At 45.8% G+C, this 21,454-nt stretch overlaps 1 protein-coding gene across 9 annotated transcripts in view; it reads right to left on the bottom strand.

Moving 5' to 3' along the window:
- Window positions 1–6,637: 6,637 nt before the first annotated feature.
- The window catches only part of LOC122740550 (phosphatidylcholine:ceramide cholinephosphotransferase 1), a 276,156-nt gene continuing 261,339 nt past the window's right edge, over window positions 6,638–21,454 (bottom strand). For all 9 annotated transcript variants that reach the window (XM_043982878.1, XM_043982877.1, XM_043982879.1 and 6 more), the window contains 3 exons: window positions 11,549–11,702; window positions 8,687–8,853; window positions 6,638–7,645 (listed from right to left, as the gene is read on the bottom strand). In XM_043982878.1, coding sequence (XP_043838813.1) covers window positions 7,466–7,645; window positions 8,687–8,853; window positions 11,549–11,702 — 501 coding nt within the window. In that variant the 3' untranslated portion in view covers window positions 6,638–7,465. The remainder of the gene's footprint in view (window positions 7,646–8,686; window positions 8,854–11,548; window positions 11,703–21,454) is intronic.

The following is a 21,454-nucleotide window of genomic DNA, read 5'->3' as shown; positions in this document are numbered from 1 at the left end:
ACCACCTGATACCATCTTAGGCTTCATAAAAAAAGGTCTGGAGCCCAGGACTCAGTGGGATTCACTGCACTCTTCCCTGGTCAATATGCATTTATTTGGTACTACAAGAAGGGGCAGATGTGATTGTGGGGCCAGAGAGTGAGGACATGCTAGTTCAATTTTAACAATTATCTTTCTAAATGCTCTAAATCACTATTGATTAGAGAGATGCAAATTAAAACAACTCTGAGGTACCACCTGACACCTATCAGATTGGCTAATATGACAAAAAAAGGAAAATAATAAATGTTGGAGAAGCTGTGGGAAAATTAGAACACTAATGCATTGTTGGTAGAGCTGTGAACTGATCCAACCATTCCGAAGAGCAATTTGGAATTATGCCCAAAGGGCTATAAAGCTGTGCATACCCTTTGACCCAGCAATACGACTTTTGGGTCTTTTTCCCAAAGAGATCATAAAAAAGGGAAAAGGACCCACATGTACAAAAATATTTATAGCTGCTCTTTTTGTGGTGGCAAGGAATTGGAAATTGATGGGTTGCCCATCAACTGGGGAATGGCTGAACAAGTTGTGGTATATGAATGTAATGGAATTCTATTGTGCTATAAGAAATGATGAGTGGGAGGAGTTCAGAGAAACCTGGAAGGACTTGCATGAACTGATGATGAGTCAGATGAGCAGAACCAGGAGAACATTGTACAAAGTATCATCAACATTATGTGTTGATCAACTGTGATACATTGGATTCTTCTCACCAATACAATGGTACAAGAAAGTTCCAAAGTTCTCATGATGGAAACAGCTCTCCAAATCCAGGGGGAAAAAAGAACTGTGGAATATGGATGCAGATTAAACCATACTATTTCTTTTGTTTTTGGTGCTGTTGTTTTTCTTTTTTGAGGTTTTTCCTTTTTTGCTGATTCTTCTCTTATAACATGACTAGTGCAGAAATGTTTGGTGTTATTGTATATATATATATATATATATAACCTATATCAGATTGCCTGCTGTCTGGGGGAGGAGGAGAGGGAGAGGAGGAAGGGAGAAGGATTTGAAATTGGGAATCTCATGTAAACAAATGTTGAAAACAATTGGCTTTCTGGGGAGGATTTGGGGGAAATGTACTTATGACATGCTTTTAAGGTTAATCTGCATCATTAACATTTTCCTCATCACTTTTAAAAGTCCAGACACTCAAAAGCAATAAATCAAGCCCTGATTTATAGCACTTGCTTATTTCTGAAAAGTACATATTCACACTGAAAATATGATGGTCAACTGGGGTATAAGCAGGCTCCAACACAACCCTGCCAGAGAGTGGGGGGGCTTCAAGTCTAACTTGGTTAAAGGCTGTTTTGCCTGGAGAAGAGACGTGTGGGTTGGTTGGGAGAAAGATCTTCAAAACAGCTACAAGATTCCCAAAGCACTCCAAGGTAGAAATCAATAGATAGACCTGGCTTGAAATTGGCTGTCCAATACTCTGTGCTGCTTTGTCCATACACACCTCTTCAGAAGGATCCAGATGTTACCTCCCTCAATCTCAACAAGAAAATGGTTTTCTTAGCTTCTCAGAAAACTCAAAGTTGTGACTGATTAAATCCAGAGCATCTTGGGGAATTCAGGAAGTTCTCATTTGGGGGAATCTTTTGTGCTGGCAAATTCACACCTTGTGCATTGTAATAGTATGTGGGGCTCATGTGTCGGCTGAAGACAACTGACGTTTTATTTTCTGGAAGCAGAAGCATCCCCCGCCCCCAATCAATGTTCTTTTTATGATGGGAACATTTAGGACAGATATTGCCTATTGTGTCAAGCTTTAAATGCTTCTACTGACATTCAAGGCCCTCCAAAGTTTGGTGTTACTCTACTTTTCACAGGATCACTCAGAAGGAAGAGACCTCAGTGGTCTTCATTCATAGGTGAACAATAATTCTCTGTATGATATCCCCAACACAGGGTCCTGAGGCAGCCCTCCCTCTTTGAGGCAGCTCTCATCATTGGGAATGATTTCCTGATGTCAGGACTAGAAATGCTGCTGGCTTGTTCTACCCATCACTCCTCATTCAGCCATCTGGGACCAAGGAGAACAAGCCTGATGTTTCTTCTCCATGACAGCCCTCCAAGCAATCATCATCACCATAATCCTTCTTCTTTCTTCTTCTTCTTCTTCTTCTCCTCCTCCTTCTCCATCATCTTCATCATCTTCAACATCATCTTTTTCTTCTTCATCTTCATCATCATCAAACCTTTATAAATAGTGCCAGGCACTGTGCTGAGCACTTTATTATCTCATTATGATCCTCAATCCTGGGAGGTAGGTGCTATTATGATCTCCATTTTACAGATCAGGAAACGGAGGCAAACAGAGGTTAAGTGACTTGCCCAGGATCACCCAGCTAGTAAGTGTTTGAGGCTGGATTTGAACTCAGGCTTTCCTGCCTCCAGGCCCACCACTCTATGCACTGCAATACCCAGCTGCCTAGAGAAATTGAGGACAGTTATCAGCAAAGTTAGAGCTGAGAGGTAAAATTCCTCTGCAGCTACGGGAGCAGGGGGAGAAAAGAAAATAGGCACCAAGACCCCAGGAGGCCTGTTCACGGGCAATGCCCATGTTCACCACAAGAGGGTACTAGAGGCTGCTCCAGAGTTGGCCGATAAAGAGGGCTCTCCCTGGGCAGGTTTGCCAAGTCCTTCTGAAAGGTAGCCCCAACAGTGGGGAGTTTTAAAACAGGTGAGCCCCAGGCTCGAGCTCTGCTACTGCCCAGCATTCATTAACTCTAATTAAAAGACTGGTGAAAGGGCATCAGAGACAAGAGGCTGTGCCAGAGCCCCAGCAGCTCCCTATGCGCCCTCTAGGCTGACTCAGTGCTTTCCTCACCATGAGCCCTGGAGGGGTGCGGGGATTATGATCCCATTTTACAGATAAGGAAGCGATGGCACAGAAAGGTCAGGTGATCTTCCCAGATCATACAGTCAACAAACCAACGAGCATTTACCAAACACTTACTCTGTGCCCGACAGAATCAGACCCATGGCTCTGTCCCATGTACCAGCGGCAAAGCTAGGACCCCTCAGTCATCCATTACATTTCCAAAGCTCTAAGGCAGTTGGAAAACAGGATGGATGCTCAATGGATACATAAGCACTTCCCACACCTGAAAGGCTCTGGTTCTCTCTTCCCCTCCTATTTTCCCTGGGTTCCTTTAAGACAGCTCAGATCTCACCTCTGGGGGAGGCTGTTCTCAGTCTCCCCTCCCTCCCAGAAGCTAGTGCCTCCCAATAGGGATTCACTTGCATCCACCCCATACATAATCTTGTAAGCCCCCAGTTGTCCGCATTCAACTGGCATTTCCTTGAGGGCAGGGACCATAGTTCTGCCTTTGTATCCCCAGAGCTTAACTTGGCGGACACATCATTTCACTCTGAGTAAGCATTTCATATCTAAGATCACAGGGTTAAAGGTACTTTTGGGGACAGCTAGTCCAACTCTCTTATTTGACAGATAAAGGAATTGAGGGCCAGAGTTGCCTTGATTTTCCCATGGTCCCCCAGTGAGCAGCAGAGCCAGAATTCCAGTCAAAGTCCTCAGACCCCAAGTTGGACATTGTACCCACTTCTTCCACTCCTGTGGCTTGGGATACATCCAGAAGGGTGGCAAAGACAGAGGGTCTTCCTCTCCCAGGCTCCAATCATTCCCCACCCCCCTCCCACAGAAAGCTCTGCTGGGCTAAAAAATGAAGCATGAATCAATGAGGTGCTTTGCCGATGAAAGATTACTCAGCACCACAGTTGGGTGCTGCTAGTGGCCAAAACCAGACTCAGTCCTGCTGAGTCATTGTCTTTGGAATCCATTGAAAGCCCTTTCAAAAAGGTGTCAAGTCACTTACCCCTGAAATGGTATTAGATGCAGCACCGAGAAAGCTTTCAGTCTAGTTTCTTCTTTAAACTAAATCAGGAGTGACAAAGTTACCATGATGGAGAGAGTTGTCTCCTTTTGTTCTAACATTCTAACAATTAGCCAAGTGCACAAAATGAAGACAAGTAGAGAGAGACCTGGGTGAATGAATAAAAATTCACCAATTGTGGCACCCTCATCAAGCCAGTACATCTCTCTGAGCCTGTTGCTCCCTATGAAAAAAGTAGAATCATAATACTTGCACCACTAATGAGTAAGCATTTATTAAGTGTCAATTGTGTGCCCAGCACTGGGTGAGGTGATGAGGGATTGAAGTACAAAGAATGAAATAACTTCTATTCACAAAGAGCCCACATTCCACCAGCAAAGGGCTTTGGGAATAGCCTAAACCATTATAGAAAGAGGAAGCATTGTTTTTCTTCTTTCCCTCCTAGTCTCACATTTTAAATGCATATTTGCTTGCCTTCCATTTACTAGTCTTCCCATGTTAGTGGTTTAAGCCCAAAGCTATTCCACCAATTATTAGAAAAGCTAAATTGTTCCTGGGTTCATTGGGGGGGGGGGGAGAGAACGGACAACATTAATTACTTTCCTGAGAATCCACTGGCTAAATTCCAAATTGCAAACCCATACAGAAAGCTAATTAAGCATGACAGGCGACCATGAGCAGTGGCCTTGGTTCAGCATATTGGTTATTATAATTTTTGTAGATTTAGAAAATCACCCATTAGCTGGAGGTTACTGGGGACAGAAAAATTAAAAATAAAAAAGAAGACCTAAAAAAAAAGCAGAACAGAACAAAGCAGAAATAGATCCTTGAATAACCCCTCCCTATTCCTCTGCCACCCCCCACTCCCCAATAAGGTGTAGTTATCTGTTCTATTTCCTTACCTCCATGCAGCACCAAGCATCAATGACTTCGGTGGCCTGGGGACTCACTCATGCCTCATAACCCTCTCCAACTTAGATGGCCGTCAATGAACTTACCCTACAGCTTATTACTGGTCCCACCCATTCTGAAAGTCCTCCCAGTTTAGCAGAGCCAGCTGGGGCACATACTCTGTGGGCCAAGACTTGAAGAACCCAGGAGGGCATCTATACCCCAGTAAGTCACCCAAGGAAGACTCTTTTCATTTCAAAACAAAGCCAGGGTTGGTTTGATTAGCATAAGGAATTCTTGAAGAGGGAACTTCCCCCACTGGGCAAATGGACAATTTCTCTGCAATTCGTATATACTCAGAGATTTGCTTGAGTCACTTAAAGACTAAGGGACTTGCCCAGGGCCCCTCAACCAGAATGTGCCACACTTGGACCCAAAACTTCTTGACAATGAGATCATCTAGTTACCTACTGTTCATTATGACATCTTTACATCAAAAGGATATTTGAAATCACAAGCACTTACCTGAAATACCACCTCTCCAATTCCAACCCCCAAACCAACCCTCCCTCATTTTAAAAAGGGCATTGGAATTCTAAGATCATGGGTCTTGGAGCTAGAACAGATGTCAAAGGTCATTTAGCCCCTTTTCATTTTCCAGAAAAAGAAACTGAGGCCCAATAAATGACTTGGCCACTGTCACACAAGTAGCACGTGACGGAGCTGGGATTTGAACTCAGATCGGAGTTCAAATGACTCTCCAGTATTTTTTACACTGTGCTACACCATCGGTTCCAGATGATTGATGTGGGATCATAGTTCTTTCAGTAGCGAGTTAGTGGACACGTACACTTATTAATTTTCAGCCACTGTAGCAGATGGCTTTTCTTCACCATTTTGTTTTTCCTTGTAATAAGGAAGGGCAGAGGGGCAGATGGGTGGCACAGTAGATAAAGCACCAGCCCTGAATTCAGGAGGACCTGAGTTTAAATCCAGCCTCAAACACTTGACACTAGCTGTGTGTGACCCGGGGCAAGTCACTTAACCCATATTGCCCAGCAAAAAAAAAAAAAAAAAAAAGGAAGGGCAGAGATTACTGGAAAATGGTTTTGGCTTTAAAAAATAGAAACAAGTTTTTAAAGGTACACTCAAGGTCAGGAGTAGCCTCAGCACACCATCAGAATTCCCTCTCCCACTACAAGATAAAACTTTCAGAAATGAAAGAGCAAACTAGATCTTTTTTTTAAAAGCCTTTATTTCCTTCACCATTATTGTTTTACAATACAAATATCACCTTGTGAATACACAAAAAAAAACCCTACAGAAGATAATTCTGCTGCACGTAAAATACAGAATGGATATATAGACTTCTCATTCTTAAAAAACTAGTTTGTTCTGCACGTTGGCAAGGATAGGATAGAATACCTCCCCAGACCAGAGTCTGGCTGGAGTGAGACTCGGAGTTACATGCAGTTTCTGCACAAATATATTTTAAAGAAATACACCTCTCTCTGTGTCATCATCATTGTTGTTATTTTGGCCAACTGCATGGTCAGGAGGAGGGGCATACTGGAAATCATTTGCAACCCCGGCCGAGAAAAAGGGGAATGGATTCATGGCTGGTTTTATGGCCTCTTTAAAATCCAGCTACCAAAGAGACAATAAAAGATTTCAAGGGAGATATGTCCCAGTCACCTTGTCACAACAGGCGAACAGGCACCGACACGAGAATGTGTCCCTTCCCCAGTCTTCAATTCTTAGCAATTTCAACACTAGAAGGAACCTTGGCTTCATTTTAGCTAGAGATGCAAAATTGAATCATGTATACATATCATCGTGGCTTTGTGGAATACTTTTATTTCAAATAAAAACATTTAAGATCGCCTACTGACCATACAATCAAGACAAGAAAGGCACTAGAAACATAGACAAATCTTTCTGCCAAGAAGCATTTTTAAGTATTCACTCTCCTCTCTCTGACATGTAAAAATCTTTAAATTTAGATTTCATAGACATCTTGAAAAATAAAGTTAGGAAATACTTAGAAAATCACTTTACAACAGAATCTGTGGTGGTTTTTTTTTTGCACTTTTTTTGACACCATCACTGCTGATTTTTACAAAATCAAAAGTTACCAAACCTTTTCGCATCTACCTTTTTTTTTCACTTGACTATCAGCGCAACAGGTAGAAAGAGCTCTGAATGGAATTCCGTTCAGGTGCTTAGAAACCTTCATATAGACGTTTGCTAGAAAATGGCTTACAGCCCAATCTTTGGGGCAAAGAGATATGAAAAGTATGTTTTCCCAAGAAAATAATACGCTTTATTTCCAGGCGGGGCTGGAAAGACCAGAACTGAGGATATAAAAGCTTATGTTTATGCTGCCGCATCATATACAAAGGAGCATGGCCATGGGTTATGTAAATCCCCAACCTATCGACAAGAAATGCATACAGTGCATGATAAGTTAAATTCTCTTTATTGTTGTCCAACGCAGGTCCTTTGGAGAGAAAAAAAAAAGATCACAGTGCTGACCAGGTAACTGACTAGGTTAAGTCAAGGTAACTGTTGAAAGATCAAAGGATTAGGGAGGCGTTGATTTTATGGCGATTTCCTCACGGAGTCCTCAGTACTTTGGATAGCTCCTCTTTCCCAACTTTGAACAGCTGTTATGTGTCATTTACCAATCGACTGTATTTCACTTGTCTACTGAGGTGGACCACAGGCCAGGGGAAAGGCCAGTGATAAGAGCGAGGTACAATTCCTTGGACATTCTTTTCAAAGTACTGGAAGGGCTTATACCACCAAACTCTCGCCAGGAGGTTCATTTGGGAAGCTTCTTTTAGCACCTGAAATAACAAAGAAGGAAGTGAGCAGGTCCAGAAATGCAGTTCATCCCTCCCCACCATGCCCTGGCTTCACCCTGGCCTGGCTCTTAGTTACAAGCCCCCAGCAGGGGAACTCCACATGCACAGAACCTGTCTGTGATAAACAACCAGCAATACAAGGAGGAGAAGGAAGTTCCACTAATTCTTTCAGTGACTAGCTAGAAATATCATAATAACCCTAAGTCTCTGAAGAAAAGAGCATCCATTAAGGAGACAGTCTCAAAAAGCCACTCTCACAGACAAAGAGGGCGTAAGATAGGACTTTTGGAAGGGAAGCGATTTCCTACAGCTGGCCACATTTCTAGATATCTCACAGGGGAAAAACAAAAACAAAGCCCAAAGAGCTTTGGGGTGATCCCTGCCTTGGGACAAGGGATCCTGCCCTGAAGAAGCAAAGACAGGGACCTTGGAAACCATGAGTGATCTATCAGAGCCAGAAGGAAATGCAGAGGACATCTAGCGCCCATTCCTTCATATCACAGTTCATAGAAGACTAGCTCAAAGATGGCGGAGGAAAGGCAAAAAGTGCTTGGAATTCACACAGGACTGCTCCATAGAAGACTAGCTTGAGCTAGAAGCAATTAACCACCAAATATTTATTAAGCACCATCCATCTAGTCTAACCCTCTCATTTAATCAACAAGGGAGAAGGGATCCTAGGAAGGGAAGGGCTTACCCAAAGTCACCCAGTCAGTGCCAGAGGCAGAATAGGAAAACAAGTCATTTACCTCTAAAGCCAACACTCTTTCCACTATGCCACTGAAGAAGACTGGGGGCCAGAGAGGAGAAGATCTACATGGGGGTCAGACAGCTAATGATGAGCCGAGCTGGGTATCAAATGCAGGTCTCCTAAATTCAAGAACAATCTGCCTCCTGGTTCTTTGTGATTCTCTTTTAAGGGACATGTCTTTTAGGTCTTAAGAACACCACAGGGCACTAAACCAGGAGCAGAAGAATCTAAAATGGAGCCACAGGTGGGGACAGGGGTGAATCATGACTCACTTGCTGATTAGCCATTGTGTGATACCACCAGAAAAGTCTGGTGGTGATGTAGTAAGCCACCACGACGTCCACAGTGTAGTGTTCATGTGCCAAGAGGATACAGAAGACCCCAGAGAAGCTGAGAATCCAGCAGAGCCAATGGTACCACCAGAGTCGCCGAGGGGAATCTGGAAGGAGCAAAAAGTGGTCATAGTCACATGGTCCCGACACAGTCCCACCACAGCAAATACACTGAGACAGGAAAGTAATTCATGCTTTTTAAAAACCATGAACAAATAAATACACTTCTCTGACACTTTAAAGCTTACAAAGCATCTTCTCTGGAACAATATTATGAGGAAAGAAGTGAAAAGGTCAAGGATCTCTGATTTTATCAACATCAGGGAGTGAAAGGATAGAAACCCTGATGCAGGGTGCCACCTCCCTGGGATTTAGCACAGGAGTTCTTAACCTGGAGTCCATAGATGACTAAGGAGTCTACAGAGAGATTTTGAGGGCCCATCAAATTGGATGGGAAAAAATATATACCCTAATTTTACTATCACTAAAGTAAAATTTAGCACATCCTCCAATCACGAAGGAAGGCAACAAAATACAACCCTAAGGAAGGGTCTGTAGACTTCACTGTTCTGTCAGAGGGATCTATGGCACAAAAAAAAAGTCAGCACCCTATACATGACATAGCAAATGTTTAGTCATCAGCAAGGGGCAGAGGACAGAGTGCTGGGATTGGATTAGGGCGGCCTCTGCTTGAAATCTGCCTCACTAACTTCTCTGGCCCCCAAATTCCTCCTCTGTAAATGGGATAATAATAGCACCAACCTCCCCGGGTTGCTACGTGGAGATAAGTTATATAAATCATTCCACACCACCACCATCATCATCACTGTTGCTGTTGTTATTATTATTATAGCTAGAAGGAACCTTAACTATCACCTGATACAACCACTCCACTTGACTGATGGAAGCCTAGAAAGGGAGGGGCACTGCCAAGGTCCCAGAGGCAGGCCTGGGATTTGATCCCAAGTCCCGTGACTCTCCACCTCCACTCTAGACTGTACTTGTTTTCCCTAGGAAGTTGCTTCAGACACACAAACTTTACGGGACTCGCCCAGCATCACTCTTTTCCCGCTGTGCTCTGAGAACTCTCCTTTGTGGTGGATCTGCCGGCCTTGGAGGCCCTTCTATCACTGGCTCTACAACATTGCAAAGTGCTTCATTGTCCTAGTACTCAGCAAAGTGCCCGGCCCATATTAGCGGCTTAATGTTTACTGACTGAATGACATTTTCAAGACTTGAGGACATTGGGGCTCGGAGAGGAGAGCACTGGCCGTACCCCGATCCAAACCCAGTGTCTGCTGATCCCCTTTGATTTTCCCTGCTGCGTATTCAGGTAGCCATCATAATCAGCGTCTTTAAATAGTTGTCTGGGTTCGATCAGCCCAGAAGAGCCGCTGCCGCAATTATTTTCCTCATACCCCAATGGAAGTAATTGGATTGCCCTGAACTACACTTTGGAGCCAATGTTCTGTAAGACATCGATCCCCATTGATCTGGGCACATGCTCACAAGCAGAGGTTGACATGGACACCAAGCAGTTCTCATCTGCTCTGTCACCAAAGCTGGTAGAGAGAGACTCCTCGAGTGTCCCCGAGGAAGCGTCCCTGTCCTCCTCCAAGTTCCCTGATTTGTGCTGAGAACAACCTCATCCCTCAGGAGACCAGCTCTGCCCCTTGGGAAGTGTCCTTGACTCTTCTTGCCCTTCTGTCCCCACAATCACCTACGAGGTCAAAGTGATGCAAACTCAACATTTCCTGCGTTTGTCCTTTTCTCCCGCTTCATCCAATAGCAGCTCTTCTTCAAGCCCTGCAGCCTAGATCCTTCATGTGAAAAATGACGGGGTCGGCCCACTGACCATCACAGTCACATCCAGTTCTAAATCTATGTTCCAATAATCCCATAAAGTATGAATGAATGACCTTGTTATCGTGGTAGTCTCCAAACCAGTCTCTAGATTGAGCCGCCTTCTCCCTCCACAAGCTGACTAATCAATATTCCTAAAGCACTTGTTGGACCACTTCACTCCCTGCTTCAAGAGGCTCCATGTCCCCCTACTGGCTCTAGGATACAATAGAACCTGCTCTATTGGCATTTAAGGGCCTAGAACATATTTACAGGCTCATTACCCATGAATTCCGCCATGTTCTCTATGCTCCGGGCCATTGGACTGATTTTCTACTCCTTATATATCAGTGCCCAGGGGAACGAGCAGCCCAGCCGAACCCTCCCCTTAGCGCCTGGAAGGGACTGGCCCTAACTGTCTTTATCCTACATTCACAATTAGGCTTTGCTATTAGGGCTATGCTGGGGGACATGTAATTCAACTTGCAGGGTCATAGCCTGTCTTTCCACGTCTAAGACAAGTGTTGGGCAAATCTGGGAGTTTCAGTGGAGACAGAATCAAGTTCCATCTAGTACAGCCCCAACAGCAAAGCCTAGTCATGAGCGGAGGACAATTAGGGCCATTCCTTCCATGCACTCAAGGCCACGGTTAGGCTGGGCCACTCTCTCCCTGTGGCTCTCATTTGGTTGCTTTCTCTCTACATCTACCATGGTAGCAGCCACCAGGAATAAGAGTTTTCTTCTGAGCTTGCCCCAATTATTTCTCAGTTCCACTCTCTGCAGTAGAGAGGATGGAAACAAAGCCTACCATGGGGAAGTGAGCACTGGGCAGTCATTGTACAACCTGGACACTTAGTCTCATGACTTTCTTCAGCCTCTCAGGTATATTTCCCAATGACACACTGAGTAAAGTGAGGACAAAAAGGACCCAAATGGAAAGAAAAGTAGACTTGGACTTACACTCTTTGATAAATAAGTAAGTCAGGGTTAACATGACTGTATGCCCACTGTAGAGATAGTCTCCACACATGTTGTGGGAGCCTGTGATAGACAGGCCACCCCCAGCTATCATCTTCATGATCCTCCGTAGATGAGCTTCCCAGTCTCCAAAAAGCTGCAAGAAAAGAGAAACAATAGGCATCAGTTCATGTTAATCCCCTTACATTCATTTTCTTCCACTCAAGAAAGGAAAAAAAAAAACCCAAACCAGTTACCATTGGGAAAACACAGGGCACTATATTGACTCCAAAATACAATCAATAAGCATTTATTAAGGACCAACTATGTGCCGGGCATTGGGGATAAAAAAGACAAAAATGAAACTCCCTTCTCTCAAAGGGCTTCCATTCCACTGACAGAGAAAACAAGCACATAGATCATTATGTACAAGGAGAAAATGCAAAATAAATATGAGGGAGTTTTGGGAAGGAGGCTAATAAGGAATTGATGGGAGAAGGTGGCACTTGAGCTGAGTCTTGCAGGGAATCAGGAATTCTGACATGCTACCTCTCCACCCCAAATCCCATTTTTCTGTTACACTGAGATGTATCTGTTCACATCTCCATGCTCAGAAATCATGAGTGGTTCTCTATTGCCTACTAAATAAAGTCAAAATGTCTCTTGACATTCAGATCTGTGAAATTTTTGATGCTACTAGACCCAAAGGAAACTGGACTACTCTCAAAATGGTTCTTCATTCCCTGGGTTTGGATCCTTAGCACTAGCTGAGCATATGCACTTAAGGAATATTTGTTGACTGATAATGAAGGGTCTGGAATTCTCACCAAAGAAGGTCTGGTGAAGGAGGTGCGTACAAAATTACCTTGTATCAATTTGAGGGACATTTAGCCTAGAGAAGAGAAGACACAAAGGGGAATGGAAGTTGTCTTCAAGAATCTGAAAGCTTCTCATACAGAAGAGGAATCAGATTTATTCTTTTAGGCCCCAAAGGGCCAGATTAGACACAGTGGACAGAAGTTGCAAAGTGGCTCATTTAGCTTCGATGTCAGAAAAAACTTGCCAACAAGGAGAGCTCTTGTGGGCTTCCATGGGTCACCACTAGACAACCTCAAGAAAAGGCTGAATGAACATTTGTTAGGAATACCATGCAAGGAAAACTTGTTAAGCTACAGGTTGGACCAAACAGTCACCTTAGATTGTAAGCTTCTATAATACATTTCCAGCCTTATCTTATTACTTTTCTAATGCTATACTCTATGCTCCAGCCAATGCGAGCAATGAACATGTTCTAGGTTTCATCAGCTCTGTCCCTTTGCTCTCACTATTTCAGCTACCACCTCTCTGTGCCTTTGCATAGCCCGTCCCCCATGTCTGGAATGATCTCCCTTCTAGGCTCAGTTCAGGAGTCACCTGCTCTGTGAGACCCTTCCTGACCCACTCATCCCCCTCATTTTTAGCACCATCCCCAAAATTACCCTGTCTTTGTACCCCAACACCTAGCCCATGCCTAACACACAGAAGGTGCATAACAGATGCTCACTGCATTGAACTATACCTAGAAGGTCCTCCCCCTCAACCTTCTCCCCTGTTAATACCTATGCATTACACTGTCGGATTCAGTTGCCATGTTGGCCAGTTTTGCCAAACTGCTTTTTCCATCCCTCTTTCTTTGTGATTCTTTGTTACAAGGGAGGGCTTGATGGGTAAGAAAAGCGGGAGGGAAGGGATATACTGGGAAATAAAAGTCACATAGAGGCAAAGATGTCAGTGAAATTTTAAAAATATTTTAAAGAAACAAACACTGGGGGAAAATCCTATGCATCCCTTAGGGTCACATCACAGGACTGATAAAGCCAGAGCTGGAGGGGTCAGAGGACAAATGTCCAACACCCTCATAGTACCAATGAGATCCAGCTACAACAGGCCTCCTGGCAGCTCCTCACATACAATACATCATCTCCCCTCTTCATGCCTTTGCCCTGGCTCCTCTGACTCACCTCTATCTTCAAGGCTCCCTTTAAGATTCAAATCAATCTCACCTTTTGCAGTAGCTCCCCATCCCTTCCACCCCCCCAATACCAGACCCCCATCAGTCCATTTCCTCCTCAGGAGCAGGACTGTATCATTTCAACTCTGTATCTATTCTCAGAGCCTAGCCTAGCATTCTGCACGCAGTAGGTGCTTCATGGCTATTGGCTGAATTGAATCATTTTCCTGTCAATGGCTTTCTATCCTCTGGAAGTAGGACAAAACCAGTCCTTTCAAATGTTGCGCAAGCTTCTTAAGCACTTTATCTAACACCTCCCAGTCAATGTTTACCCATCTGCATCACCCAGAAGGCCCATGTTTATTTTTCCTGCCACTTCTGGAAAAGAAAAGTGAGGTCATGAGACACTGAACCGGAAGGGATGGCAAAGGTCGAGTCCTCATATTCTAAGCCCCTCATTTGAGAGGTCAGGAAATTAAGGGCCAGAGAGAAAAATGACTGTCTCATAGTCACCCAGTTCCAACCAGGGTTCTGGATTCAAATCCTGCCTCTGGCACTTTCCATCTTCATTACCTTCCACAAGTAATTTCATCTCCCTGAGCCTCAGTGTCCTTAAATGTAAAATGAGAGGGTCAGACTAGAATGCTTCTGAGGCCCCTTCCAGATCCTCATCTTATGACCTCTCTGGGCCTCAGTTTCTTCATCTGTAAAATTAGGGGGTGGGACTAGGGCTAAGGCTCTTCCCAGTTCTTGACTGACAGTTCTAGGAATCCTTTAATTTGACAGTCTCTTAACAGTCAACCAGCATTTACTAAGCACTTCCTATATGCTGGTCACTGTGCAAAGGAAGAGGGAACTACACCGTAACATGGAGGTCAATGGGTACTCGCCATGTGGAGACAGAACACACACAAGATGAACTCATGGTCATTTCAAGAGGAAGAACATGAGAAGCCATGGAGACCAGGAAAGACATCAGGAAGAAGGTGGGACTCCAGGCAGCAAAGAGGAGGGAGGGTACCCAGGCATGGGGCACAGTCAGGGCAAAGGCATGGAGACAGGAAGAGAGTCAGATGTGTCACCAGGTGGTACAGCGGAGAGAGCACCGGCTCTGGAGTCAGGAGGACCTGAGTTCAAATCCAGTTTCAGACACTCACTCGCCATATGACCCTGGGCAAGTTATTATTGTTGTTGTTGTTTAACCTGTTTGCCTCAGTTTCCTCGTGTGTAAAATGAGGGTACTAAGAGCACCAATTGCAAGGGTTGTTGTGAGCACCCAATGAGATGCACTTTAGCACAGTGTCTGACACACGATAAATGATACAGAAGTGTCAGCGATCGCGAATTTTATGTAAAGATGGTGTTATATATCAACTCTTTAAAAAACACACCTCATTGGTACTACTCAAAAATAAAGGACCAGAAAGGAGGGTGGACAGGGGAGAGTCAAATGTAGGAATCTTGGGGGGAAAAGAAGGTCCAAGCTGGGAAGACATTTAAATGCAAGAGAGGATTGTGTGGCTGTGACCCTAGAGGACACGGGGAGCCACAGAAGCTTGCAGGGAGAAGGTGGCATGATCAGATCTGCTCCTAAGGAAACTCTCTGGCAACTATGTATAGAGGATGAAGGGGAGTGGAGGGAGGCTGGTGGCAGGGAGACCAATTGGGAGGCTAACTGCAGTAGCCACGATGCCTTTCTTAAAGGAGGTGGGACTCAAGGCCATTGTCAGGCAGGATGTTTTTTCCGGTGGCTTCTCCCAAAGCTGAGGCAAGGGGCCTAGTGAACTCTTTCTTTGTGCTTACTCTCACTGCTACCTGGGGAAAGAAAAGGATTTTTTTTTTCCTTTTCTGTTGACATGATAACAGCATCTATAAAACTCAGCAGTCCCTGACACAAGCGAGGGACCATTCGTTATATGGGGGTTAAATGGTCTAACAGCTCACTCCCCAGAGTGGTGTAGGATGACCTTCCCGAGGCCTTGGGAAGGAGCAGAAATAATCTGATTATGTGTTCATGGCCTGCAGCTCCCTTAAAACAGTGGACACGTCCAGCACTTAGCTAGTCAATGCTTATTTCACTTTCAGGGCACTGTCAGAGTGTACGGCCTCATCCAGTCAGGGACGGCTGAACAAACTGGGGTGTGTGGATGTGGTTGACCCGTACTGTCTCCCAAGAAATGATAACTATGATGGGCCTGGAGAAGCGTGAGAAGATTCCTAAGAACTGAGGCTCAGGGAAGGAAGCAGAACCAGGAAAATGAGATCCATGGAGAGCTGCAGCCATGGAGAGGAACAGAACAGGAAGGAAAAAGAGAAACATAATCCTGACCATCATGCAATTGGTGTGAACAAGCCCAGCCCTGGAGAACGTCCTGACAAATGCGTCTTCCCTCCTTTCCAGAGCGGGTGACCACGGGTTGAACACGTGTACTCAGGGACACAGCTGGACTGGATGGATGGGCTGGTTTGCTCAAGAAAGTGCTTTTCTTGTTTCCCGTCTCCTTTCATTCACTCTCAGGGAAAGGATGGAATATATTCAGAAAGAAAGGTAATATTCTGAATAATTTAAAAAATAAAGGTAAAACAAAACCTGTCAATAAAAATTTTAAACTAAATAAAAATGGGTCTATCCTAACTGTGCCCCAGTGGGGAAAACATAGAAAATGTAAGCTCCTTGAGGGCAAGGAAGGTATAGTTTTTATCTTTGTAGCTCTAGGACCTAGCACAGTGAATGGCACATAGTAGGTGCTTAATAAATGCTTATTGATGGAATGGCATAAAAGAGGCTTTAGCTTTATTGGGCTCTGTTTGCATTACTTCAAATAATCAATCAACAGCTCATGGCCTCTTATAATCAAAAGAAAAAAAAATCCCCCAAAAGCTACAAATCAGAGAAAGAAGACAAATACTGAGCTAGAGATCAGTTAGTCAATCAACACGCACATAATAGGGACCTACTGTATGCCAGGTACTATGCTATCAATACAGATACAAGTACAAAGAAGGAAGCAATTCCTAGTCTTCTCGGGGAGCTCCCAGCCTCATGGAGGTGAAAAGTACACATATCCAAGCAGAAACAGCATAAATATAAAGTGGATGGATACAGATCTATCTGGAGTCATCACACGCAAAGACATGTGGGAGGATCTTGAGGTCTCACTCCTGCTCAGACTCCAAAAATCTTAGAGAGAATTCAAGGGGCCCAGCTACATGGACGGTCTCCTAAGGCGTACCCAAGAACAGTGCAGACACCACATTCAGACCCAGAGGATCCGCCTAGCCAGGGGCCAGGCTCCCAGCAGGCACTTAAATACTTGCTGAATTCAATAGAACGCACTTGCTCCAGCTCTTAGCCCCGTGAAGCTCAGCTCACAGGCTCCCTTCTGTTGGAAATATACCATGTCTATGTTGTCTCCCCTGACTAGAAGGTAAGCTCTCCTAAGGGCAGCCACTGTCTTTCTATGCCCAGCCCTTAACACAGTGCTTAGCACACAGTGCTTAGCACACAGTGCTTAGCACACAGTGTTTGCCTGACTGCTTTTGCTGTCCACTTAGGGACTGGTATTCTAACTTATAGAGAGTGTGAGTGTGTTTATGTGCACGTGCTCCTGTGTGGTCATCCCAACTAGACTGTGAGCTTTTTTTTTCTTTTCCCTTTGGTGAGGCAATTGGAGTTAAGTGACTTGCCCAGGGTCACACAGCTAGTGAGTGTTAAGTGTCTGAGGCCGGATTTGAACTCAGGTCCTCCTGAATCCAGGGCCGTGCTCTATCTACTGCACCACCTAGCTGCCCCAAGACTGTGAGCTTTTTGAGAGTTTGCTCACAACTTCCCTTGGTGCCTAGCACTGTGTCTTACAGAGGAGGCATTTAGCAGTACTGAAAGAACAGCTAGATGGCTAGCTTTATTCGTTTTCTGGGCAGAGGAGGTTGCATGGCAAGGGGCAACAGATACATGGCATCCCACCTAACACTGGGCCATGTTGGTTTGTGCAAGGTGAAATGACTCTAGGGACAATTAATTGCTGGGAAGCCTGCAGCTCTGACAATGGATGCCTCACTCTTTCCAGGTGTAAAGGATGCCCCCTCCAAAAACAAAGAGAAAAGCCTATTTTCAGATAGAATGATGCTGTTTTCTTTCAATTCCTTCAGATGACTGGCCAAGAGATCATGGGCCTCATGTAATGATTGGAATGACGCCACCTACTGGAGACTTGCTGTGGGAAAGCTCCACCATGAGGAAAATGCCTCAGAGGCATTGTGGCTTTTCCTTGGCATCAGGAAATGACGTTTGCTCATGGGTGCTGTCTATCAAGGCTACCAGCCAATCAACTTGAGGAGCCTCCTATGGTCTGGGAGGAGACAGGAAGGAGGAAAGGGAGCCTGCGCAGAGAGCGCTGGGCTTTTTGGCTTCCTGACTTGATGGTGGTGGCGGCAGAGGACTTCACAGGAAATTTGAGGAAAGATAGGAATGCCAGGCTGTTAGAATTCTGTTCTCAATCTTTTTCTTTCTATTTTCCAATAAACCCTTAAAAACCTAAACTCGTTTTATCAGTGATTTTTAGTCAGTTTCCCCCAAAACTGGGGGAACAGATTAGAATCCACATTTAGAATCTTAAATTACACACTCACCACCTGAGATGTTGAAAGAGATGCCTTCCAAATCCCTAAAGTCCTCCTCAGAACAGAAGAGGACCAAGAGGCCAAGTCAGAGGGTGACCCCCGAGGAGACCCTGACCAGCTGTGGGGCTGGAGAAGAGCTTCCTACCCCAGGATTCTGCTCACCCATCACTGCTCTAGCACGTACATCATCATTCAGGCTGAAGCCTGAAGAGGGTCCCTGCTCTCTGGCCACCTGCCTGTAATGGCTAATGTCTTCTGGCTGTGCCCGGCTCTTTAGCACCACAGTCAGAGGCAGAGATCAGAAGCCAAGACCCAGTGTCACCACGTCTGGACTTCTTTGGTCAAAATCTGGTTTCTGAAGGCCGAAAAACTAAGAGCCAAAGCAAGATTTCCAGATTAAGAATGGAGTCCCCTTATAGGGGTTCTCCACATCCTCTACCAGAACAGGTGCTTGGGACTTGGTTACAAGGGAAAATTCCTTTAGATAGATCAAGGCATTTGATAGAATCAGTGATGGCTCTGCTGAGCCGTGTCTAAACCTCCAGGGACAGCAAGAGGTCACTGGTATCATGAGCTAAACCCATCACCAGGACAGCCCCATCCCAGGGGTACTAGACAGCGTCCTGCTTCCAACAGAAGCAAAGCCTGGAACCTCTTGACAAAGCATGACAATATCAGGGTTTGAAGGGGCGTGAGGACAATGAATACAGAATGCTGGGGTCAGAAGAGACTTGGAAAAAAGGAACATCAGAGCTGACAGAGAACCCTTCATGTTGAACGTGGGATGGAAGGGGCTCGGATGTCATCCAGTCCAACTGAAGCCTAGACTGACCATGTGACTTGGTCACTAAGGGAGTTCTCCAACTTGCCAGCTCTTTGCTCTGTGACACCTTCTCATCAATGAAACAGATGCCAGGGCGGGGGCCCTCCGGCTCTGAGAAAGGAGCAAAGCCACACTAACTGAATCAAGCAGCCAGGAGCAGTGGGCACCACCGGAAGAAAATCCGATTCAGGACCTGCCACAGGGGGCCTGCAGCTGAGAAGTGTATCCTACCCACCACAGTCTCCCCCAGAAACGACAGCCCAGAGACGCAGGCCAAGAATAGCCTAACTCAGCTACTCCTCGGATTTCAGAACCAACTGTTTTGTGAGGAACTCTTAAGAACACACAATGAGTTCCTTCAGAATTCATGAGCAAGAGCAAATGTCCTTTGGTGACCCTGTGAAGGGGGGGGCGGGGAGCAAAGTCTTCTGTGACTGGGGAAGAATGATTCAAATGCTCCAACACCTGCCCAGTAAGCACAGGGACCCAGTTCCTAGCCAGACTGGACACATTTCAATCATTTATGCCGTCCAGATGGGTATTATCTACAACCACATACAGCTCTATGAGACTTGACTCAGCCTAGGGAGCCCCTCTTTACTGTGCTCCCCACCCCCCAGCTGTCTGCTGTGAACAATGATAACCTGATGAATTCCTCAGTGATTAGCAAACATTCATCCCATCATCCCCACCCTTACCTAGTGATTCTGAACCTTGCATTGCCATTGCTCAAACCGTTTTCTATCCCCCACTGATTCCCCCAATCCCCCCACAACTTACTCTAAAGCTACCCACCTCTTTGGAAGGCCTGTTTCATAGGTAACGAGCTGCACTTCCACTCACACAGCCCGACCCCTGGCTGATGCCCTGCTTGGGGTGGGGGAGCCACTCTAGGCTCTCCCTCAAACACCGTCCCTCAGTAACTGCTCCTCTGAGGTTCATGTAATCCATATTTATCACCCAATCAAGATTCTGGCCACTTGTCTACAAACCTCTAGGACACTCTCCGTCCTTCCTCAATTGAGCTTAGTGCCGGACTCAACCCTGCTCTTCTCTCTAACTTCTGCTCTCATTCCAGGACACTTCGACACACATACTGATGGTCCCTCTAATAACCTCACCACCCAACGACTCGATCTGCTCGTTTCCCATGAATGAGTCCTACGCCCCACCACCGCTACGGTCACGTGTGCCCTTGATCTTGCCACCACCATGAGTTCTCCAGCTTCATGTTCTCTGAAATGGCCTTTACCTGCCATCGTCTGCTGACGTTGCACGTCTTCCTCTGAACTACAACCCCAAACCATGTGACCTCCCATCCCTCCACCCCTCAGTCCTTTCCCAGGCTATCACCTCTACACTGGCTACACACTCTTCCCTCCACCATCAGGACCCCTGAGTGAACCAGTTCAACTCTATCATGTCCTCTCCCGGTCCTTTATTCCGTCCATGATCCTGCCCTGCAGAAAATCACAAATTTGTCCTCCATGGGGCACAATGAGTTTGGGTCACACAATCCTGGCTATGCCCTCGGAGCCACAAGACAATCCTTCTATACCTTGTGGATCGATTCCCCACTCCTTCCCATGGCTTTTCCAAATCATTTCATTCCTCTTTGAGCCTCCACAGCTTCCCCGCCCCCCCCCCCCGCTGAGCACCCTGCCCCAGATTTCACTAGAAAAAGAGGCCATTCAAAGAGCGCACGGTTCACATCCTGCAGGTGCCTTCAGCCAATACCTCCACCTTCACCCCTTCACATGAAGAGCTAAGCAGCCTTTCTCTTTGCCAAGGCAATCCTGTCTACAGGCACAAGTGAACCCATTCCACCCCATCTTCAGGAGGCTGCTCGCCCGCTTCCTCCCATTCTCTCCTTGATCTCCAGTCTCACTGTCTACAAGCTCTCCCCCCACCTCCAGATGATTGTATCTCCACCATCCTCCCACAAACCCTCCCTGTCATCCCCCAGCTCTCTTCCCTCCCATGGCCACCTACAATGGATGCCTCTACTTCTCTTCCTCTCACTTTCATCATAATTCTGACCTCATCATTTCACCCAAGTGACTAGTGATCTTTTAACTGATAAATCCCATGGTCTTTCCCTAGTTCTCATCCTGCCCGACCTGTCTGCAGCCTCCAACCACACTCTTCTCCCTAACATGCTCTTCTCTGAACCCTGAGGCCAAGAGGCTTGGGACTGGTCAGGCTTCCTGTCTGGGAAGCAGCCCCGGGGGAGGAGTGGCCTGGGCCCAAGGGCTCCTGTAGGGGCCATGGCCACAGCTAAAGAAGACCCACAAAAGACCGTTCCTGTCGCCAGGGTCTTTGGCACCGTGGGAGGGCTCAGCATCAGAAAGCGTGAATGACATGAAAGAAGCCTGACCCTCTGCTTTTCCACGGCGCCCCAGGGACTGTGCTTACATCTAAAACCATCTGAGCATCACAACATCACAACAGCGGCCCCTTTAGCCTGTATTTGCTC

Source organism: Dromiciops gliroides, chromosome 2 (genome assembly GCF_019393635.1).
Source record: "Dromiciops gliroides isolate mDroGli1 chromosome 2, mDroGli1.pri, whole genome shotgun sequence".
NCBI classification, from domain to species: domain Eukaryota; kingdom Metazoa; phylum Chordata; class Mammalia; order Microbiotheria; family Microbiotheriidae; genus Dromiciops; species Dromiciops gliroides.
The sequence above is the reverse complement of the archived record's forward strand: the minus strand, read 5'-3'. Positions and strand labels throughout refer to the sequence as shown.